Consider the following 20,492-nt stretch of genomic DNA (forward strand, 5'->3'; position numbering starts at 1 on the left):
GACAGGGCTTTGGGCAGAGCTATGCTGCTCCAGGGGGCTCAGGGGGAGCATACTCGCTCCCGAACGCCCGCTCTGAGGAATTCTGTGCCTAGAGAGCTGGAGCAGTGTTGGCTCCGGCCGTTCCAGGAGCCCCGTGTTCCCGGAGTCGGCGGGGCCGTGCTGCCGGCTGGGTGTGCATGGGACAAAGCCTCGCAGGGGCCTCACAGCCTCTCGGGCCACCGCCACCGGCGTTCTGCCCATCCCATCCCGTCCCATCTCGTCCCGTCCTGCCCCACCCCGCCGCCACTTCGGGCTGGAGGCCCTCGCCAGAACTACAACTCCCATGGTGCCTCGGGGCGCCACCGGCCGCCCTGACAGCCACGTGATGGCGGTGGCGGCTGTCACATGACCGAGCGGCGGGGCAGGCCCGGCGGAGGAGCTGCCGCCGCCGCCCCGCATGGCCAACGTCGCCAAGAAGGTGTCTTGGTCCGGCCGCGACCGCGACGACGACGAGGACGGGCGTGCGGGCGAAACCACCCCGCTGCTCAACGGTACTGGCCCGGGTGCGGCGGGCAGCGGCCGGCAGGTGGGTACCGCCCCCGGGAGCGGGGGGCTCTGCGCCGTCCCGGGCCGCTCTGCGCCGGAGGGAGCACGGAGAGGGCTGGGGCCGCGGGGCAGGGTCGTGTCCGCGCCCCCTCGCTCCCTACCCTGTAATGTTTAACCGTGCTCGTTGCCCCGGGGTTGGGAGCAGGCGGTCGGGGTCGCTCCGGGCTCCCGCGGGCTGGAGAAGCAGAACCTGTGGGGACCCGGCGCGGGGAGGGCTGGGGGGGAGCCATGGCCGGGGTACGGGGCACTCGTGAGGGGAAAGACTGAGCTGGGACTGAGTCAGTGCCCAGCCGGCAGCGGTGCGGGCCGGCTCCATCCCCATCCCCGCTGCAGCCCTCGGCCGCTGCTCCTCCGCCGGGGGACGGTCCCGGCCAGCGGGACCTTGTGCTGAGCTGGGCCCCGCTCCTGCCCCTGGAGTTGCTCTCCTCATTCAGACAGTCACGGAATGGATTGGGTTAAAGGACACCTTAAAGCTCATCTTGTTCTATCCCCTGCCATGGATAGAGACGCCTTCCATTGGACCAGGTTGCTCCAAGCCCTGTCCCTTGGCATTGAACACTTCCAGGGATGGACAGCCACCACCTCTCTGGGAAGCCTGTGCCAGGGCCTCACCACCCTCATAAGGAGGAATTTCCTACCGACATCTAATCTATTCTCCTTTTGTTTTGTTTGAAGCCATTCCTCCTTGTTCTGTCTGTATCTGTCCATGTAAAATTAATTTGTACTAAATGAATTTCTGCTAAAAATGTCTTTCTGTGAGAGCCTGCTGCCTGACATGCTGCTGCCCAGATCAGCAGCAGGGCTCAGACACAAGAGCTCTAACACTGGAGTGGTGGAGGGTGTCCTGTGGGATCTATGGACCTACACTGGCAAAAAGCAGACCCAAGGTGGGCCATGTTACAGAGGGAGGCCAGCTCCTTCTGGCAAGTTAATTTGGGGTAATTAAATAAGGAGAGCTTCTCTCCAGTGTACACTCAGGCTCCTGCCTGGCAGTCTCTCATTGAAGAAAACTGAGGCATTCAGTACCTGCTCCAGAGTGAAGCTGAGGGCAGGTGGGCTTGGTGTGGATGGGATGTAAGGATGGAACCACGGAGCATTTTTGTGCCAGCACGAGGTGGGACAGACATTGCTTCCAGGTGGCATCCTCGAATTTCCTGTGGAGAGTTTTCTGGGAGACTTGAGCTTAGATAGGGAGGAGCAGTGCCAGATTCTGGCAGCTGTTTGCAGGGATGTCTCGCTAAGCACGATTCTGTGCTGCCCTGCTCCTGGGCAAGTCAGAACAGCAGCTAATTAGAGGGAAATGCAGGGCTTGTTAGGCTGGAACAGCCTTGTGTAGTGCTCTGGGAGCAGGGAATGGCAGCTGGAAGGAGGCACCTGTGCCATGGCAGCTGTTCTGGGGTGAAAATAAAAGTAATCCTCCTGGGCAGTGCAACAGGACCCTGTATATTTACAGCACATGGGGAATTCTGTGGGCTTGAAAGGTGTTAGAATAGGGATTAGCCAGATCTCATGGCTGGGGGTCATTAGGAGAGGGTTTTCCTGGTGGTTTGGAAGAAGTGCCTGAGGCCTGCTGCAGCAGGGGCAGTTGGAGGTGGACACCTAGCCCTACCAATGTGATTTATTGTCACTGTGTCCTTTCACAGTGCAGGCAGCTCAGGTCCCAGCTGGTGACATGGCATTATGTGGCATTTTCCTTGGCAGGGAGGAGAGGGAGTACCTTGTTGGAGCTCCAGACTACACGTGCCCCTGGCAGTGGCAGCTGGGTTGTCACTGTAGGGCTGGGGTTGTATTTTTGTGTCAGGCAGCTGCCTCTCCCTTTGCCCCAGATGATTTTCAGTCATGTGGATTGAAGCAGGAAGGCAGGACAGCTTTGGCAGAGAAATAAAGAGAGGCTGGAGCTGCTTAGCTCAGGGGAGATTTAAACCTGGCTTTGGTAATACAATAGAAAGGTCCCCTAGCTGAGCTTCTTCCCTTTCTCGTGTGCTTGTTTAATGAAAATGAAAGTGATCTTAGGGTGACCAGAGGAAGCATGGGTCTGTAGCTCCCCAGGTGACATCTGTGAGGGACTGAGATCGAGTTCTGGTGGGCAGGAGGTGAGGAGAGGCTAGATAAACACCTGTGGCCATGGAGGGGGTGTGAGAGGCCTGTCGCTGAGGTCACCTCTGGTTTGGGGCCAGCTCAGCTGACTAAGCCTTCATCCTCTCACCAAGGCTTTCTGGTGCCTCGAGCATATCAAGAAATAAGAGGCAGCCTGTACCTCTGAGCATCATGCCTGCCATGGGCTGTCCCTTTCCTGTGTTCTCCAGCCTTGTGTGTTGGTTCTTGGGCTGGGAAGTGGGTGGGAAATTTTAGTAAGGGCAGCCAATTTCCATAATGAAACATTTTTTGTCAAAGATATGCTGTAGGGTATTTGTGCTGAAGTGCCTTGACTTTGGGTTTAATGCTCCTGCTACAAAGAGTGCCTGGAAGAAGGGGTCACCATCATGAAGACCACACTGCTGCTGGGCAGGTTGGCCTTCTCAGCCCCTGTGTGTTTACTGTGCATCTCTGGATGTTGCTGGTCTAATTTTCCTTAATCTCAAGTAAAAGGTGCAAAAACGTGGCCAGGCTGCAATCAAGAAATCTTGGTAGGTGGAGGAAGAAAAAGGGAAGTATGCGTGCTGAATGAGCCCTGATTCCTGGCAGATGGGCTGCAGATTGCACACCCCAGATTACTGGCAGAGAGGCTGCTTGTCCCTGCTCTTGTGAGCCTGGAGGTGACTGCCTTGGAGAGCCACTGCTTTTGAGTGGTGGCAGGAGCTTCCCCCAGCACAGGAACTTCAGGAAGTTTTCTACAGGTTGCTTAAGCCATCGGGGGCTGTGGCAGTGCTTCATCCTTGTGCTGCTCCTGTGCCAAGAGAGAGGCCAGGGCAATGGCAGCATTTCCCTTCCTTGTGGAGGTAAGGGTCAAGGAGCAGCTGTGCCCTGGGAGTGGTAATAAGGGCCTGGAAGCAAAAGCATGACCAAGTGATGACACCGTGGGGAGAATCCAGCTGCTCTCTCCCCTGTTATGAGCCTGGAGGTGAGGAGCCCTGCTCTCTCCTGCTGTGAAGCATTTTAGGGATGATACTGGGTTGGTTTGGAGCCTGTCTCAGCTGTGGCTGTGTGTCAGGACGGGGGTTTCAAAAGCCCTGCAGCTCATCTCCTCCATTCACTGCAGGAGCCAGTGACAGGGTTCATGTGCCGGTGACACACCGGTGACACAGCCTGGAGTCTTCCACCCAGGCTGGTACAAGGGACAGAGTGTTCTGTGGCCAAGAGGGTCCTGGGGGCTGGAAATCCTGTTCCTTCCCTCCCACAGCTTCTGTGGGCTCCTTGTGTGGTCTGTGCTGGGCTTAGTCCCATCAATAATAGAAAGTCAAGTGCTGCCAGTTCGTTACTGATGGTGACACAGGACACACACAGCGGTGACAAGGGGCAGTTTCTAGGGGGGGTCTCCTCATGCTGGGTCATGTCCTGCAGGGAAGAGCCTCACTGGCTCATCCCTGTGGAAATGGGCTGTGGAGCAGAGTCAGACATTGCCTATTGATGGTTCTCCAGAGAATGTTTGGGGGGCATGGCTTGATCGCTGTGCACACAGCCTGGGTTGGATCATGGAGATAAATGCATTCAGGGCCTGATTAGAAGGTGGTGGTTGAGATCTGCTAGATTTTTTTCATGTTGAAGTTGATCCTCAATTTGCTCTTGCTGGTCTCAGAGTGGGTGCCAGCATGACAAAAGGTAAGGGGACCTCAGGAGGGGGCTAGGGCTGGGGGTTTTAGTCCAGCCCCTGCAGATCCCTGAGGAACATATCCAGAGGAGCTTTGGGTAACTACTCTGCACCCTATTTGGTCCCAAGTTCAGCGTCCATCAGCTACAGGGTGAACATTTGGCTCTGATATCTAAGCAGAAGTTCCCTTACTGCACTTTATCCACTGATTCTTGTCCCATCAGTGCTAAGCTTCAAGGGAAGTCTGCCTTTGTCCTGTGTGTAACCTGTGTTGGGTGTTTGGAGATGGCATGAAGAACTACCTGAGAAGCACCAGCTTCTTCTTGTATATCTTGCCATGTGTTCCAGACCCCAACTCTCTTGCTGAGCTCACTTTCTGTGCCTTTTCTGTGCCAGGAGGCCCAAACTGGATGCCAAGTCCCAGGTGTGCTATTGCAGGTGCCAGATGGAGGTGTGGGATCCCTTCCCCAGACCTTCTGGCAGTGGTTTTGCACCACCCAGGAGGGGGTTGACCACCTCCACTCCAGGTCTGTGCCACTGGCACCTCTTAACCCACCCACTAGGTCGCTGCAAGACTTTTTCAACTAGGCTACTTGCTGATCACTGGGACTCATCCATCCCAGGTGCAGGGCTTTGTATTTGCCTCTGTTGAATTTGGGGGCTTCCCTGCAGTCTGGTGAGGTCCTCCTGGTGAGGAGGGGCAGCCCTGCCTGCCAACATTCCTGCCCATTAACATTGATGATAACTTATTTTGATTCAGACCAGGGCTCCAGACCTCTCTATGCAGAGCTCAGAATGAAATTAACTCTTCCACCCAAATGGGTGTTTGTGTGCCACTGGCAGAGTGAGGCTCAGTGTATCCCAGGGCCTCTCCTGGGGCAGGAGAGCTGTTAACCCATCTGTGCTCTCAGGGTTTTGGCAGCAGTGCATGTTTTTACGTAGAGATAATCACAGCACAGTCACACAAACATCACACGTACCCAGGATCAGCAGCTGCCTTGGCTGAGTTTGAAAACATCCCAAGGAGGGCATTGCTCAGTGAATCTTTGAGCTGTGCACAAATAACCTTTTCTTTTGGCTCCAAGCTGCCTGAATCTTTCCTTTTTCTCTTATCATTCTTGGGTGCTGCTGGAAGTAGCTCTTTCCTGCCCTCCTGGCATGTGATCCCCCTGGGGGGTGAGACAGGAGCCAGGCCTCTGCTTGCAGATGCCAGAGGGATGCCAGGACTTGGGGAGAGGATATTAAAAATATTCTGCATGTCTAAGGAAGTTCAGCTTCAGGTTCCACTGCACCTCCTTTCTCTTCATCTGTGCTTCTGTCTTGCTGATACTTAATCAATGGGGCATTGAGCTGCTGTGCTCTGGCTACTTTCTCCACAGAGGAGGGAGGAGAGTGGGATGTCAGGGTTCAGCCACTTTTGGTCTATCTGCAGACCCCATAGCTAACAGAAGGAGAATTTTCCCTGAAGGACTGGTCCTCTACACAAGGGACATGGCATGGGTGACATTTTCCATCTCCTTGCCTTGATCTTGCACTAGATGTGTGGCACCTAACGGGAACCTTAAATCCTTGTGCTTCCTCAAACCAGGTGGGGGTGTGTTCCTTGGCAGGGTGTCAGCTTTGTCCCTCCAGGTTTCAGGGCCAGGAATGTGTCCTTCCCCCTCCCCATGATGGTGGGGGGCTGTCTGGGACCTCAGCCTGCCACCAGAGCAGCTGGACACCAGCAGGTACTGGAACAAGCAGTTCCTGTATCCAGCTCATGACCCTAAGTTCCTATCCAGGGAGGTGACTGCTTTATGTGTGCCCATAGAAGTCCAGTGGTCTGCCCTGACTGCTGGGAAAAGGATCCACCTGAATCCTTTCCACTGGGATTGTGGAACCATCATGGACCAGAAACAAAGCCCAGGGTGGTTTTACCAAACTGGTGTCTGAAAATGGCAGAATGGAACACGTTGGGCTGGGGCTGCTGTGGGGGGGCTAAAGGGCACCAGAGAGGGTTTGAGAAGCTGGGTTAGAACCCATCTGCAGTTCAGCGAGTGAAGGAGAATGTGGAGCAGACGGAAAAATGGGAAAATAGGTCAGGCTGCAAACACAAAGGGATATTCTTCCTCTACAGTGACGTGCAGGGTTCCCCGCAGCTCTGGCCTGCACGTTCCAGACGGGATCGTGGGGATTAAAGCAGCAAGGGGCTCAATCTGGGACCTGCCAGCAGAGAGAGACTGACATGCCAGAGCCCTGCTGTCGCTCACCATCCCTCTTCTATTCTCCTGCTCTTTAACCTGGCAACTGGGAAGGGGTGAGGCACTGGAGGGGAAGGTCTTAATGCTGAAGGATGGTGTTTGGGCTGTGCCTAGGGACAGTGCTCCTGTGCATCAGATCCTTGTGCATCCCTGTGTTTCATAGCAACAGAGGGGTGACAGCAGACGCCTGCTCCAGCTGGGTCCTCTTGTGGCACTGCTCAGCTGCAACCTGAGCCCCTGCTTGCCTCATCCAGGAGACAGAAGTGTCCCCAACAGTCAAAAACTCCCATGCTATGCAACTGTGCTGCCAGTAACGAGCCTGAGTGATCACCAGTGAAAGAAGAACTGCTCCCTGGAGGGAGATGCAAATGCTGCTTCCCAGCATCACGCTGGGGCCAGCTCAGAGAGGCACCAGAGTCCCCAAGGCTGTGCAGGAGCAGTGTGCCCACTTCCTCCTGTGTCTCCTGGATGGCAGCCAGCCTGTCTGTCACTTGTGGTCCCAGCTGCTCGGGGGTGACAAACACACTGCCGTGATGTGCTCCTCTCTGGACTGGGAACCGCTGCTGTGGAGCAGATGGCAGAGCCAGACGTGCCCTCAGCTGTCCCTTGCTGCTGGCTGGACCTGGCAGCTGAGGGCATGTCGTGGTGAGCTTGTGGCTGTGGAGGTGGTGTGATGTCCAGGGGCTCTGTCCCTCCCCAGCCTCAGGGCAGTGTGGAACGTGCAGTCTGGCACAGGTTTGCTCAGCCCTGCCCTGGGAACGGTGCTCTGTGCCGGGGGCTGGTGGTGGCCAGTCCCCAGTGAGCTGCTGCTGGCTGGCACCTCCCCAGGGGAGCTGGCTCTGCCAGCTGACAGGTTGGAGCAACTCGCCCAAATCCTGCTGCTACTACCTGTGGTTCCCTGCAGGGTGTTGGATCCCACCTCCTCAATGTGTGCTCTGAGAGCAGAGTGCTGTGTTTTGGGCAGCTCTGGCAGTGGCAGGCGGGCAGAGCTCTGCAAGGGAGGCAGAGCACAAACATCTTGCACACCTGCTCCCTCCTCCTGAGAGATTTGAAGTGCATTCAGGAACTGACCTCATTTCCCCTTCTCTCCTCAGCTCACTCCTTCCCCCTTCCTGCGCATTGGGCAGCTGAGCAATGTGGACCTCAACGAGGAGGTCCATGAGCTGGTGAGTGGCACAGAGAGGGGCCCACTGTTACTGAGACCCCTTCCCTTCTTCCAGTTACAGCTGCTGTTGTTCCTTCCTTCGCATTCAGCTTGTTCCACAAGGACTCCAGCACTTCTTCCTGGGCTGGGTGACCTCCATGGCATGGGCAGCTGCTGCTGCCCCAAGGGCCCCTCTGGCATCCTCAGTAAATGCCCTAATTCGGAGCTGGGAACAGCTTGCACGGTCAAAGGCGTTTGGGAAACAGAATTTGGTTTCTGCCCAAAAACATGAGTTTGCTTGAAATAGCTCCTTGCTTTTGGCCTAAGGAATTTCCTGCCAAGGTGAAAGGTTGCCCTCCACTGGAGCACGGAGTTGCTTGGATACAGTGCCAGGTCAACATGGCAGTGTGGTACCCAGCTGGGCAAACCCTCCACCTGCTCCTGGGGAGACATCCTGCCTGGGGGTGGAGGGGTACTTGGTGAGGGTGCACCCCTGACAGCTGCTCCAGCTCTCTTGAATCCCACACATCCACCAACTGGGAGAAAATCATCCCAGATCCCTGCCTGCCAGACAGCTTGCACCTGCAGTCCTCTGTGCATCTCCTGAGCACCAAAAGGAGTTAAACTGACAGTTGCAGTGGATGGGAGGGCTGGACTCTGACCTGACCATCCTAAGCTATGCCTCACATCCCACAGGAGACAGAGGTGCCTCGGCAGCGTCCCAACGAGATCCCCCACAATGAGAAGCTCCTGTCACTCAAGTACGAGGTAAGTGCCCATGTGCCCCATCTCAGGCCTGCCCTCTGGGATGCAGCAGGTGAGGTATGAGGGCCAAGGGCTCACATCTGTCCAGTGAGGACAGTTTCAGTGCAAAAGGACAGGAATCGAGGAAGAAAATAACAAGGGCAGGGTGAGGGGCTGAGGGCAGCATTCCCCAGCATGGGGATCTCTTTGTCTTGTAGACAGTAACAGCATCTCCCTTTTCCAAACTAGAGCTTGGACTATGACAACAGTGAAAACCAGTTATTCCTGGAGGAGGAGAGGAGGATAAACCATGCGGTGAGTCTTGCTGGGCTGCCTGCAAACCATCTCAGGTGGGGTGGACATGGGGAGCTGTTCCCCCTACCTGGCTACTGGGGGGCTTTGTGCCAGAGGAGGTTGTACTTAAAGCCTAGGTTGAGCTGGGATGGGTTTGTGGGCATTGACCAGCTTGTGACAGCACAGGATCAAGGACCCAGCATGAGGTGGTTGGAATGGGAGCTAATGTGGGTGCATTGCCTGGTGGTATGGGCAGCTCCCTGAGGAGAGGGACTTCTGGACTCATGTGAAACATCTGCCCTGGGGCTTTGGGAATCAGTGCCACAGCAAGAATCCCAACAGGGTGGGCCTAATGTAGGTAGACAAGCTGGAAAAGCACCTTAGAGATGTCACAGAGATTCAAGAGCACTGCTTAAAATTAGTAAATTGTGTCCAGGCTTGGCTGGGTCAGCCAGCATTGGTGCTCCCTGGCTCTCCTCAGAGCTTCCCAGGCTTGGACTGTGTTGGGGAAGGGGACAGGTGTGTTGGGGTCCCCTTGATGCCAGGCTGGATGGCAGCAGGGTGTGAGTGCTGTCTGCCCCTCAGGCTTTCCGGACAGTGGAGATCAAGCGCTGGGTCATCTGCGCCATGATCGGAATCCTCACCGGCCTCGTCGCCTGCTTCATCGACATCGTGGTGGAGAACCTGGCTGGGCTCAAGTACCGCGTGGTGAAGGACAGTATCCTCACAGAGCAGTGGCTGCTGGCCAGCTGGGAACTCTGGGATCTCCTGGGAGCTGTGAGAGGGGTTGTGGGGGAAGGGGGCAACACTCTTGCTCCGGTTTGGTGGCACAGACTCTGCTGCCCAGCTGCTCTGCAGGGCTGAGCTGTGGTTGGGCACTGCCATAACAGAGGAGGCTCATTTCAGCTGTCCTGGATGCTCTAAGTGACAGGAGGCTTGGAGCAACCTGGTCTAGTGAATGACATCCCTGCCCATGGCAGAGGATTGGAGCTAGATGTTTTTTAGAGTCACATCCAACCCAAACCATCCTGTGATTCTGTGAGATGCTGTGGTGGGAGGGATGGTACCCAAGCAACATTGGCCTTTCCTTGAGCTGCTACCCCAGACATTGACAAATTCACAGCCAAAGGGGGCCTCTCTTTCTCCCTGTTACTCTGGGCCACCCTGAATGCCAGTGTGGTGATGGTGGGCTCTCTGATTGTTGCCTTCATAGAGGTAAGAGCTTGGAACTGTTCTGGGTTCTTTTCATGGGCAGATCAGGGTCACATTTCCAGAAAACATGCAGAATTTTCTAAAGAGTGAGTGTGTTTCTGCCAGTTTGGCTCCTGGTATCACGCTCCTCAGTGCTGGCTCCAGCTGTGCTGTGGGGTTTCTGTGGGGCTGTCAGACTGCCAGGATGTGCTGGCAGCCTGGGGCAGAGGCTGTTCTCCAGCCTTGGGTGGGTGTGCAGATCTCCCAAGCCTTGGCCCTAGCTCAGCCTCTCTGTGTTGGGTGTACCTGAGTACCAGCAAAGACCAGTCTGGTTGGGTGCTTTCCTTGTATCTTCCTTGTGGCTTTGCCCTTGCTCTTCCTGGCCACCAACTGTGACCTTTCTGTAGCTGTGACAGGGTAGGGGAGCACCTAGGTGTCCCCAAGAGCCCAACCAGCTCCTTTTCCCTGGCACATTTGCCCTTAGGAAGTGGGTGCTTCCCTCAAGCCTATCTCCAGAGCCTGTTGATAAGCTCTGGCCTCATCTCAGAGCCACCCTGAGGGTGTACTATGTGTGCTCTGTGCTGAGGGACAGGGATTTAGATTGCTGGCATGTCCCCATCCTGTGTGTGACAGCTCTCCCTTCTCCCTGCAGCCCGTGGCAGCTGGCAGTGGCATTCCTCAGATCAAATGTTACCTCAATGGTGTGAAGATTCCACATGTTGTCCGGCTCAAGGTAGGAAGCAGGAGGTGTTGGGATGGCCTGGGCACATTGTGTCCTCCTGGAGTGGTCCCTGCCCACATTGTGGCACAGCAGGAGCTGCTGTGAGCTCCCAGCTCCATAGCTGTTCCCCTCCAGTGCCCAGAGGTTAAATCTCCTGCCCTGGGACCATCAGCTGGCACTGGGAAGAGCAGCTTTGGGTAGATTTTTGCTCTGACCAAGAAGAAAATTGACCAACCCTGTTACCACCATGAAGGGACTGAGAATCACAAGTTCCCTGGGGTCATTGGCTCCTGCTATGCCTCAGGGCCCACTGGGTCTGTGTCCCCTGTGGCTACCATGGTCGTGTTCCTCGTGCCACCTCTGTGACATGCTGTGCCCTTCTCTGTTTTGCAGACCCTGGTGATCAAAGTCTGCGGCGTCATCCTCTCGGTGGTCGGTGGCCTGGCTGTTGGGAAGGTGATGTGCACAAAGCACTCTCTGATGTGCTGCCTGGCGTGTTGGTCCCTGCTGCTGGCACTTGTGTCACAGCCTGTCACCACTCCTGTTCTGGGGACAGGGTGCTGGGGGCCCTGCGGTGACTTCCCAGTGTTATTCCCTGGTGTGTGCTGGCCAAGGTGGCTGTGGCACTGCCAAGCTTGGGGAGCCCCTGGAGCACGTGGTGCCACCATGCCAGCCTGTGTGTGGCTTGGCTGAGGGCAGGAGAGCAGCAGCCTCTGTCCATCAGTGGTTGTCCCTACAAACAGTGGATGGGGAGACTTGGGTGCCCCATTGGGACCTTTCTGGCTTGCTGGGATTGAAGGCAAGCAAGGGAAACACTTGATGAGAACAGGAGGTGGGCAAGGGAGGCACATGCTAGCATAAGGATTTCATAAAACCATGGAATGGTTTGGGTTGGAAGAGATCCTAAAGATCATCTCATTCCAAACCCCTGCCATGGGCAGAAACACCTCCAGGTTGCTCAGAATTCTATCCAACCTGGTCTTGAACACTTCTATCACACTACCTATGTGGTATCACTATCCATCTGGTCTTGAATACTTCCAGGAGGGGAACGGGAAAAATGTGAAGGTCTGTTTTTCCCTGAGGGAGACACTCCCATCCAGCTTCAGGACTGCAAGCTGGTGAGCAGCATTCAGCCATCCCTATTCTTCCTTCCCTGATCTGACTCTGCTCTCTGGCCCCTAGGAAGGACCCATGATTCACTCTGGATCTGTGATTGCTGCCGGGATCTCCCAGGGAAGATCCACATCCTTAAAGCGAGACTTCAAGGTTGGTATTGAGATCCAAGGGGTTGTGCTACAAGTGCCCTTCTGTGCCATACCAGGCTGTTCCCACTGGTGGCTTGGCATCATCCATGTCATGCCCTGTGTCTCACCTAAACTGAAGCCTGTGACCAGCCCTAAAGCTGCCTTCACTCCTGTTCCAGATCTTCGAGTACTTCCGCAGAGACACAGAAAAGAGGGACTTTGTGTCGGCCGGAGCTGCCGCCGGCGTCTCGGCTGCGTTCGGTGCCCCTGTGGGTGTGTATCTTGGCTCTCTGGCACTGAGCACTGCCTGGACATGGATTTCCTCAGGAGGTTGCTCCCTCTTCCTTTGAGGCTGCTGTTGGGATCTACATAGGGCACTGCAGGGGCCTTCCTGTCATGCCATGCAGGTCTTGGTGCTTCCCAGGGACAAACAGCTCATCTGCCTCAGATCCCAAACCTTGCCTCCCTGGGATGGACAATGGCAGTGGGGAGGCTGTGATCAGGACATCACTGATGGCTTGGTGGGCTTGCCTGTGAGAGGGTCTGGGCAGTGTCTGGGCAGTGTGAGCACACAGCCTGGAGTGAATCCTGGGTGCTCAGCTGGTGCTGTAGCCAGGGGGATGTGGCATGGCCCCTTGTGAAAATGTTGTGTCTTGTGTTTGCAGGGGGTGTCCTGTTCAGCTTGGAGGAAGGAGCTTCCTTCTGGAACCAATTCCTGACATGGAGAATTGTAAGTGCTGGAAAGCAGTGGAGAGCTGCTGCTTCTGGTGTGAGGCATTGCCTTTTCTGGGTGCCTTGCAGCCCCAGGCCTCCTGACACCCCAGCAAGGACCCATGGGTAGCTTATCCCAGGGAACAGCATCCCAGCTTCCCTCCTGTGCCCTGCTCCTCAGGGGATGAATTTGGGCCTGGCTGAGCTCCATTTTGCTGCCAGCTCCTTTCCAAGGGAGCTGCCTTGGGCTTTGCCCCAGGGCAACAGGTGCGAAAGGAGAAGCAAGACCCAGGTCAATGTGACCTCCTGTCCTGACCTCCTGTGACATCCTGTCCCCACTACTCCATGGGCACCAAGCCCTGCCCGAGGCCCTAGGAGGTGGTTTGGGGTAATTCATGGGGCATGTGGTGAGGAGTTGGGGCTGGAGGCATCTGGCAGTGAATCTGGGCTGCATCTCCTTCCAGTTCTTTGCCTCCATGATCTCCACCTTCACGCTGAACTCTGTCCTGAGTGTTTACCATGGCAATGCCTGGGATCTCTCCAGCCCTGGGCTTATCAACTTTGGCAGATTTGATAGTGAGGTAGGCACAGGTATTCTCCATGCTGGGCTCTGGTGAGGGGTTTGAAACAGCCCTTAGCAGCTTTGGGGACATCGAGTTGTCACTAACCTCGCCCGGGGGCTGAGGCAGGCTCTGCCTTAGCAGGCTGTGCGGTCGGGCCACATCTCAGCTCCGCCAGCCCCAGCGGAAGAAATTTCTGGAGGCTGTGGGCTCTTCAGGGGAGACTTTGGGGCAGCTCTGGAAGCCTTGTGCCAGCACAGAGTTGTGCTGTCCCAGCTGTCAGTGGCTGACAGTGGGACTGCAGATGGGCCAGGAGATCTGAAACCCACTTCTTTCTTGCTTGCAGAAAATGGGCTACACAATCCAGGAAATTCCTATCTTCATCTTTATGGGAGTGGTTGGTAAGAGAATGCTGCTGTCTCGATTTGATTAGTCTGAATAATTTCCTCTGTTCTTTGTCTGGGTCTAAAAAGCTTTGGCATCCAGTTTCCTGGGGAAAATGGGGAATCCATTAAATTTTGGAGCAGAGGCTGCTTGTGGGGCTTATACAGGGATGAGAGCTGGATCCTGGCCCAACCCTAGCAGCAAAGTCAAGCTCTTTTAACCCATGTTGAGCAGGGTCAGTACATTGCAGTCCTGGGCAGCCCCTTGCTGCCTTTATCCCCTTTGCCTGCCTGCTGCCAGCACATTGGCCCCTGGCCACCTGCTGCTGGTGCCAGGCTCCTCTTGGTGACACGTCCCTGCTGGCAGGGACAGCATCTACAAGTGCCAGGGCTGCTGGTCACTCTGTGTGGGTTGTGGATGGTGTTCAGAGGTTCCTTGTGTTGTGGACAGCCTGGGCCCTGCATGTTGAGTTTTTCCTCTCACATTTGCAGGTGGGATCCTTGGAGCTCTGTTCAATGCCCTCAATTACTGGTTGACGATGTTCCGGATCAGGTAAGAGCTCACAGGTAATGAAGGGGATTGATGTGGGTTGGCTGGTGCCTTCTGCATTCCCTCAAAGTGGCATTCTCAAATGGAGCAAGGCTGTAATCTTTCACTTAATGTGAGCAGCAGCAGTTCCTGAAAGATGCCACATGCCTCTTGTTGCCTGTGGCCAAGGCTGTGACCCACAGCATCCCAGCACTGCTCTGACCCTGCTAAGTATTTTCCTCCAGTGTCTGGAGGGCCCAGAGAGATGCAGACACTGCAGACCTGACAGTCTCTCAGAGCACGTGACAAAGAGGAGGGAGAAAGCTGCTAAAGCCAGCTGTGACCAGTCTGGCCCAACCAATACCTGTCACCAGCTTTTCAAGCAGCAGGACAGCCTGGCAGGGTCTGGGCAGGGAGCAGAGGCAGCCAGACTGTCATGTCCCTGATGTGACATGCTTAGCCAGGCTGGGGCTGATCCTGCCCACACCCCTGGGTGCCACCCTCATTCCTCTGCTCCCTTCACAGGTACATCCACCGGCCCTGCCTCCAAGTGGTTGAGGCCATGCTGGTGGCAGCAGTGACAGCAACCGTGGGATTTGTCATGATTTACTGCTCAAGAGATTGCCAGCCCATCCAAGGGAGCTCTGTGGCATATCCCCTGCAGGTAGGAAATGATACAGAACAGCATTCAGGGTGGGGGCCACCATAAGCCTGGGGGCCTCAGCAGGGAAACAGACCCTGCTGGGTTTGGGACACTGGACTGGAGACCCAAGGATGCCTACAGTGTCTTCCCTGCCCAGAGCTACCTCCTTGCTAGCACATGTCCAACTTTCCCTGCCACTTCTAACTCTTTCTTATCTTGCCTTTTCAGCTTTTCTGTGCTGATGGAGAGTACAACTCCATGGCCACTGCCTTCTTCAACACACCCGAGAAGAGCGTCGTCAACCTCTTCCATGACCCTCCAGGTCAGTGCACCCAGCAGTGAGGCCTTGAACTGAACAGGGAGGGTCCATGTGTTCCTTGACCACTCCTGGGACAGGGCAGAGTGTGATCAGCCCATGAGGGCTTCACAAAACAGTGTGCTGCAGTGGTACAAGGAGGAGGGATGGGTGGCACCTCTGAGCTCGGCCAAAGGACTGTGGTGTTGGGAGGCTGTGGGGCCAAGGACCTGGTTTTGTTCGTGCACATTTGCAGGCTGTGTTGCTTCTGAGTTGTGTGAGAGCATGTCTGACCCTTGCTGTCTGTCTGAAGTCTGTTCTGGAAATGTTGCTGGGATGTTTTCTTAATTAGCAGGGCCATTTGCCCCATAATGACTTTACCTTCTGGGCAGGTTGTGGAGGTGGATCATAGGGCTTGGATTTGCTTGAGAAAATTTGGTTCCCAGATCCTAGCTCCAATTTTCCTTGGACCTGATATAACCCCAGCCTCTCTTCTGCCTGGTGTGAAATCTGAGTTCTATGCCCAGCTGCACGTGGGTGGGGAACAGCGAGATCCTCAGCCCAGAGGGTGCAGTTTGGCCACCTGCAGCCAGGAGCTGACCATCCTGTGTCTTGGGGCTGCACCCTGCAATGCTGGCTCCTTCCTGGCTCAAGGCTTCTGTCTGAAGGAGGGGTTGCAAAGTACTTGTTTAAACTAGACTGGGCTGCTCAGCAATCCCAAAATAGCACTTAGCCTGGTTGTGGGGTCAGCAGGGTCTCGCTGGGATGTCACAGCCTGTGGGAGCTGCAAGATGGGAGGGAGTTTAAGGACCTGCCCTGCTCATTTGATCCCAAAGCTGGCAGTGGGACCTCTGTCCTCCCAACCTTGTCCTTCAGCCCTGGCAGTCCCTCCCTTGGGATTTTGAGGTTCATCATGGGAGTCTGGGAACCACAGGACTGGGAGGAGATGAGTCATGAGATGGAAGCATGGGGTGGGAGGGCTGGGGGATGGCACTGGCTGGGTGGGAAGTGCTGTAGGAGGGCAGAAATAAGCTGAAGAGCCAGTTTGAAAGGCCTGTGCCACCAGGAGAGGAGGTACAGTCCAAGAAGAGGGGCTCTCACTGCTGGGAGTGTGTTGTGGGCCTGCTGCTGCCTGATCTGTGGCCACAGCCCATGACAGTGTGCCCTGAGCTGTGGGACCAGCCCTGACTCTGTTCTGTCCCCACCCCAGGTTCCTACAACCCCATGACACTGGGCATGTTCACACTGATGTATTTCTTCCTGGCCTGCTGGACCTACGGCCTGACAGTGTCTGCAGGGGTCTTCATCCCCTCCCTGCTGATCGGGGCAGCCTGGGGGAGGCTCTTCGGCATCTCCCTGGCCTACCTGACCAAGGGCTCGGTGAGTCTTGGCTGGGAAGCCCTGCCAGCTCCTCCCTCACTGCTGGGCTGCTGGCATTTTCAGGCAGCATGCCTGGAGCTGGCTGAAAGTTGTGAAGTGGGCTGGCTCTTTGCTTGATGTCTTCATGAGCTGGGTCTGGACCTCCCCACGTCCCAGTGGAGCCCTGCCAGCAGCTGGGTTGTTCAGGCAGCCTCAGGCACCTCTCCCCACTTTGGAAGGGGGTTTGGAGGCCAGGACTCTGCTGTCTCTGAATGCCCTGGAGCCAGCAAGTGACTTGACTCCTTCTCTCTCCTGTGCTCAGATCTGGGCTGATCCTGGGAAGTATGCCCTGATGGGAGCTGCTGCACAGCTAGGTGAGTTCCCCATGGCACAGTGTTGGTTGGGGTGAAGATGTCATGGGAAAAAGCACTCCCTGCTTCCCTGACAGCTTCCTTCCCAGCTGAAGCCCAGCCTGGCTGTCAGCTCCCTAATCACCCTGCCAAGCACAGGCAGTGCTGGGATGCCAGTGAGGGCTGGCTTCACCCAGGGCACCCCTGGGCAGTCCTGAATCACCGAGAGATTCAGGGCCCTCAGGTGTTCTGTGATGCCTTCACTCTGTGTTTCCTTGCCCTGCTAAACCCCCAAACCCCTGGGTGCCTCTGGCAGGTGGGATAGTGCGGATGACGCTGAGTCTCACAGTCATCATGATGGAGGCAACAGGCAACGTCACCTATGGCTTCCCCATCATGCTGGTGCTGATGACAGCAAAGATTGTGGGAGACTACTTTGTGGAGGTGAGGGCTGGTGTGCTCCCCAGGACTGTGGGTCAGGGCTGGTGGTGCTGGGGGCCATGGGGGGCCAGGCCAGGCATGTGCTTGCTCTGAGGGATGAGCTGCTGCCTGACTATGCCCCTTGACACCTCACCAGGCTTCTCCTGATGGCTTGGCTCTTGTTGCAGGGACTGTATGACATGCACATCCAGCTGCAAAGTGTCCCCTTCCTGCACTGGGAGGCCCCAGTGACATCCCACTCCCTCACAGCCAGGTAGGTAGGCTGGGCATTGCTGTGGCAGCAGCCTTTGGACCACCAGCCTGAGCTGGGAGTGGAGGTCATCACCTTCTGGTTACAGGAGCCTGCTGTCCCCTTGTACCACAGCTCAGCTTCTTCCCCAGCAGGGATGTGATCTGCAGTGTGTTCCTTCCTCTCTCCCTGGCAGCTCTTGGGGACACAGGAGGCATCAGCACTGAGGAGTTGTGTGTGTTGGGGGGGATATTTAGAGTGTGAGGGTGGTGAGGCACAGGTTAACCAGAGAAGCTGTGGCTGCCCCATCCCTGGAAGTGTCCAAGGCCAGGTTGGATGGGACTTGGAGAGGCTTGGTCTAGTGAAGGGTGTCCCTGCCCATGGAAAGGGTTTGGAATGAGTTGAACTTACAGGTCCGTTCCCAACAAACCAGTGTGTGATTGCATGATTCAGTGTGTGCTGCCATTGGGCTGTGTTTTTCCCCGCAGGGAGGTGATGAGCACTCCTGTCACCTGCCTGCGGAGGATCGAGCGCGTGGGCACAGTCGTGGACATCCTCAGTGACACCTCCTCCAACCATAATGGCTTCCCTGTGGTGGAGAGCAACCCTGACGCCACCCAGGTGGGCTGGGTGCCCCTGGAGAGAGGATGCAGGGGTGGCCACACAAGGGCTGGCTGCAGTGTGGGACCCTCACACATGGTGCCTTGTTGCAGGTTGCCGGGCTGCGGGGTCTGATCCTGCGTTCCCAGCTCATCGTCCTGCTGAAGCACAAGGTGGGTGATACTGCATGGAGACTTGGTTGTGTCTGCTGTCCCAGTCCTGTCTCTGGCCCCTTGCTGCCTGCCTTGCTCAGGAGGAGCTGGCAGAGGGTCCTTATCTCCCTCAGCTCACCCAGGGGGATGGTGGGTGCTGCCATTTAGTGGTGAGGTTACCCCAGCATCATCCTGCACCCCACTGGGCTCACAGGCTCTGAGTGAGTGGGAAACAGGCTGTATTTCTGCAGCTGGTCCATCTGTCCCACACTTCTGCCCTGTGCAGAAGTGTGCACTGTCTTGGTGCTTGTGAGCTCTGTGGGGTAGTCCCCAACCATCTCTTTCCTCCCAAGGTTTTTGTGGAAAGGACCAACCTGAACCTGGTGCAGCGGCGACTGAAGCTGAAGGATTTTCGGGATGCCTATCCCCGCTTCCCCCCCATCCAGTCCATTCACGTCTCCCAGGACGAGCGCGAGTGCATGATTGACCTCAGCGAGTTCATGAACCCCTCGCCCTACACCGTGCCCCAGGTAATGGCCAGGGCCCCCTCTGCACAGCTACCCTGGGATCAGGGTGGGCTAGGGGGACAGGTAATGGCCAGGGCCCCCTCTGCACAGCTACCCTGGGATCAGGGTGGGCTGGGGGGACAGGTAATGGCCAGGGCCCCCTCTGCACAGCTACCCTGGGATCAGGGTGGGCTGGGGGGACAGGTAATGGCCAGGGACCCCTCTGCACAGCTACCCTGGGATCAGGGTGGGTTAGGGGGACAGGTAATGGCCAGGGACCCCTCTGCACAGCTGCCCAGGGATCAGGGTGGGCTGGAGGGCTGGCTGGGGGTGCTACAGCCCCCTGAGCCCTGTTCTGCCTTGCAGGAGGCATCTCTGCCACGGGTGTTCAAGCTCTTCCGAGCCCTGGGCCTGCGGCACTTGGTGGTTGTGGACAATCGCAACGAGGTGAGTCCCTGCTCACTGTGTCCAAGCAGCCTGGGCTCCTCCAGGGGCCAGGGCCACGCTGTCCCCAGGCTCTGTGTGCCCACGTGGGGCTGTACCCTGTCCCTTTCCTGGCAGGTGGTGGGAATGGTGACCCGCAAGGACCTCGCCAGGTACCGGCTGGGGAAGGAGGGCCTGGAGGAGCTCTCGCTGGCACAGACGTGAGGCAGCGAGGCCCAGCAGAGATGTGCCCCAGCCCCTTGGGGCTGGGCACCCCCTTTTGCAGGAGATGGGGCAAGGACTGGGCCAGTCTGTGCAGGTGTCACAGTGCCTGGAGCACTGGCATGGCCGTGCTGCCCTGGCCCTCCTGCCTGTTGCTGCCTTCCCATGTCTACTGCCTCCTCTTGTCACCCTTTCCTCTGCTTCCCTGAGGGATCAAAATTCAGCCTTGGCTCTGTTAGCTCCTGGAATAGGTTCTCCTTGAAGGTTGGGTGAAGGTTGGAGTGTTCCATGGGGAGCAGGACTGCCCTACTGAGCTGAGCATACGGCTCTGACACAGCACATGGCCTCTGTTGCCTCATCCACCCAGTTTGGGCTGTCTGGGACTTAGCCCTGCCCTAGCTTCAGCTGCAGGGCCTGTGAGAGGAGCAGAGGGGACATGATGGGGCTCCCTCCTGCCCCCAGGCCCCCATTCCCCACTGCTCTGTGGTCCTGCTTGCTGGGTTGGGCTGAGCTCTGGGATTGCCTCCCTGCTCCTTGGGACTGAGGAGGGGGACGTGCCCTGCTTGGCTGTGCAATAAAAGGGCTCCCCTGGTTCTGTAGCTGTCGCCTCTGGCTCTTTCTTGGCTCCCTCAGCCACTCTGACCCTAACCCATGTGTGGGGAGACACCTCTGGGATCTGGGGCAGGGATGGGGAGAGGAGAACTGGCTGCACTGGGGCGATGTTGGTCCTGCAGCCTGTGTCCCTCTGCCACTCCTGCAGTCCTCTCACTGCTGCTGCTCCCACACTGGGATCCAGAGTCACTCCTGGGGTGTGTTCTGGCCCTTTCCAGCAGCCTGGGCCCTTCCAGGCACCTCAAACCCAATCACCACTCCTGAATTTGGCCAGGGATGGGAGCAAAGCCAGCCTTGGCACCTCACTTCTCTCATCTTTCCCCATCCTTGCTCCTCTCCTTGGCATTGCCTTGCCCCCTGCCCTGGTACTGCCCCTTCCTTAGTTGGACACAGGCAGCCTCGTGCCTGGAGAGGCTTTTGACTGCGGGATCTGTGCTGAAATAAAGTCTGTTTGTACTTTTATTGTGGTGCTGCCTGTCTCTTGCTTCCCTTCTTCCCTTGGAGCCACTGTCCAGGCTCAGGTGTCCCCTTGGGGCTGAACCAAGCCCTATCCCCCCTCCTGC

The 20,492-nt window shown here is 56.6% G+C and overlaps 1 protein-coding gene across 1 annotated transcript; it reads left to right on the top strand.

The window, feature by feature from the left end:
- The first annotated feature begins 388 nt into the window (after nt 1-388).
- CLCN7 (chloride voltage-gated channel 7) lies at nt 389-20,391 on the top strand. Its single transcript, XM_033074376.1, has 25 exons — nt 389-565; nt 7,668-7,739; nt 8,414-8,485; nt 8,711-8,776; nt 9,341-9,473; nt 9,861-9,970; nt 10,599-10,679; nt 11,061-11,123; nt 11,853-11,936; nt 12,094-12,187; nt 12,580-12,644; nt 13,090-13,206; nt 13,532-13,586; nt 14,061-14,121; nt 14,623-14,761; nt 14,969-15,062; nt 16,246-16,415; nt 16,717-16,768; nt 17,061-17,188; nt 17,353-17,438; nt 17,903-18,035; nt 18,128-18,187; nt 18,520-18,696; nt 19,039-19,119; nt 19,234-20,391. The coding sequence occupies exons 1-25, from the start codon at nt 437-439 to the stop codon at nt 19,318-19,320; spliced, it is 2,409 nt and encodes an 802-aa protein (XP_032930267.1). The 5' UTR covers nt 389-436; the 3' UTR covers nt 19,321-20,391.
- The last annotated feature ends 101 nt before the right edge of the window (nt 20,392-20,492 follow it).

This window comes from Catharus ustulatus, chromosome 16, assembly GCF_009819885.2.
Source record: "Catharus ustulatus isolate bCatUst1 chromosome 16, bCatUst1.pri.v2, whole genome shotgun sequence".
NCBI classification, from domain to species: Eukaryota; Metazoa; Chordata; class Aves; order Passeriformes; family Turdidae; genus Catharus; species Catharus ustulatus.

Coding starts and splice junctions, on each gene's coding strand:
- CLCN7 (XM_033074376.1), top strand. CDS start 437: ATGGCCAACGTCGCCAAGAAGGTGTCTTGGTCCGGCCGCGACCGCGAC. Junction 7,740..8,413: donor ACGAGGAGGTCCATGAGCTG/GTGAGTGGCACA, acceptor CACATCCCACAG/GAGACAGAGGTGCCTCGGCA. Junction 15,063..16,245: donor CCTCTTCCATGACCCTCCAG/GTCAGTGCACCC, acceptor TCCCCACCCCAG/GTTCCTACAACCCCATGACA.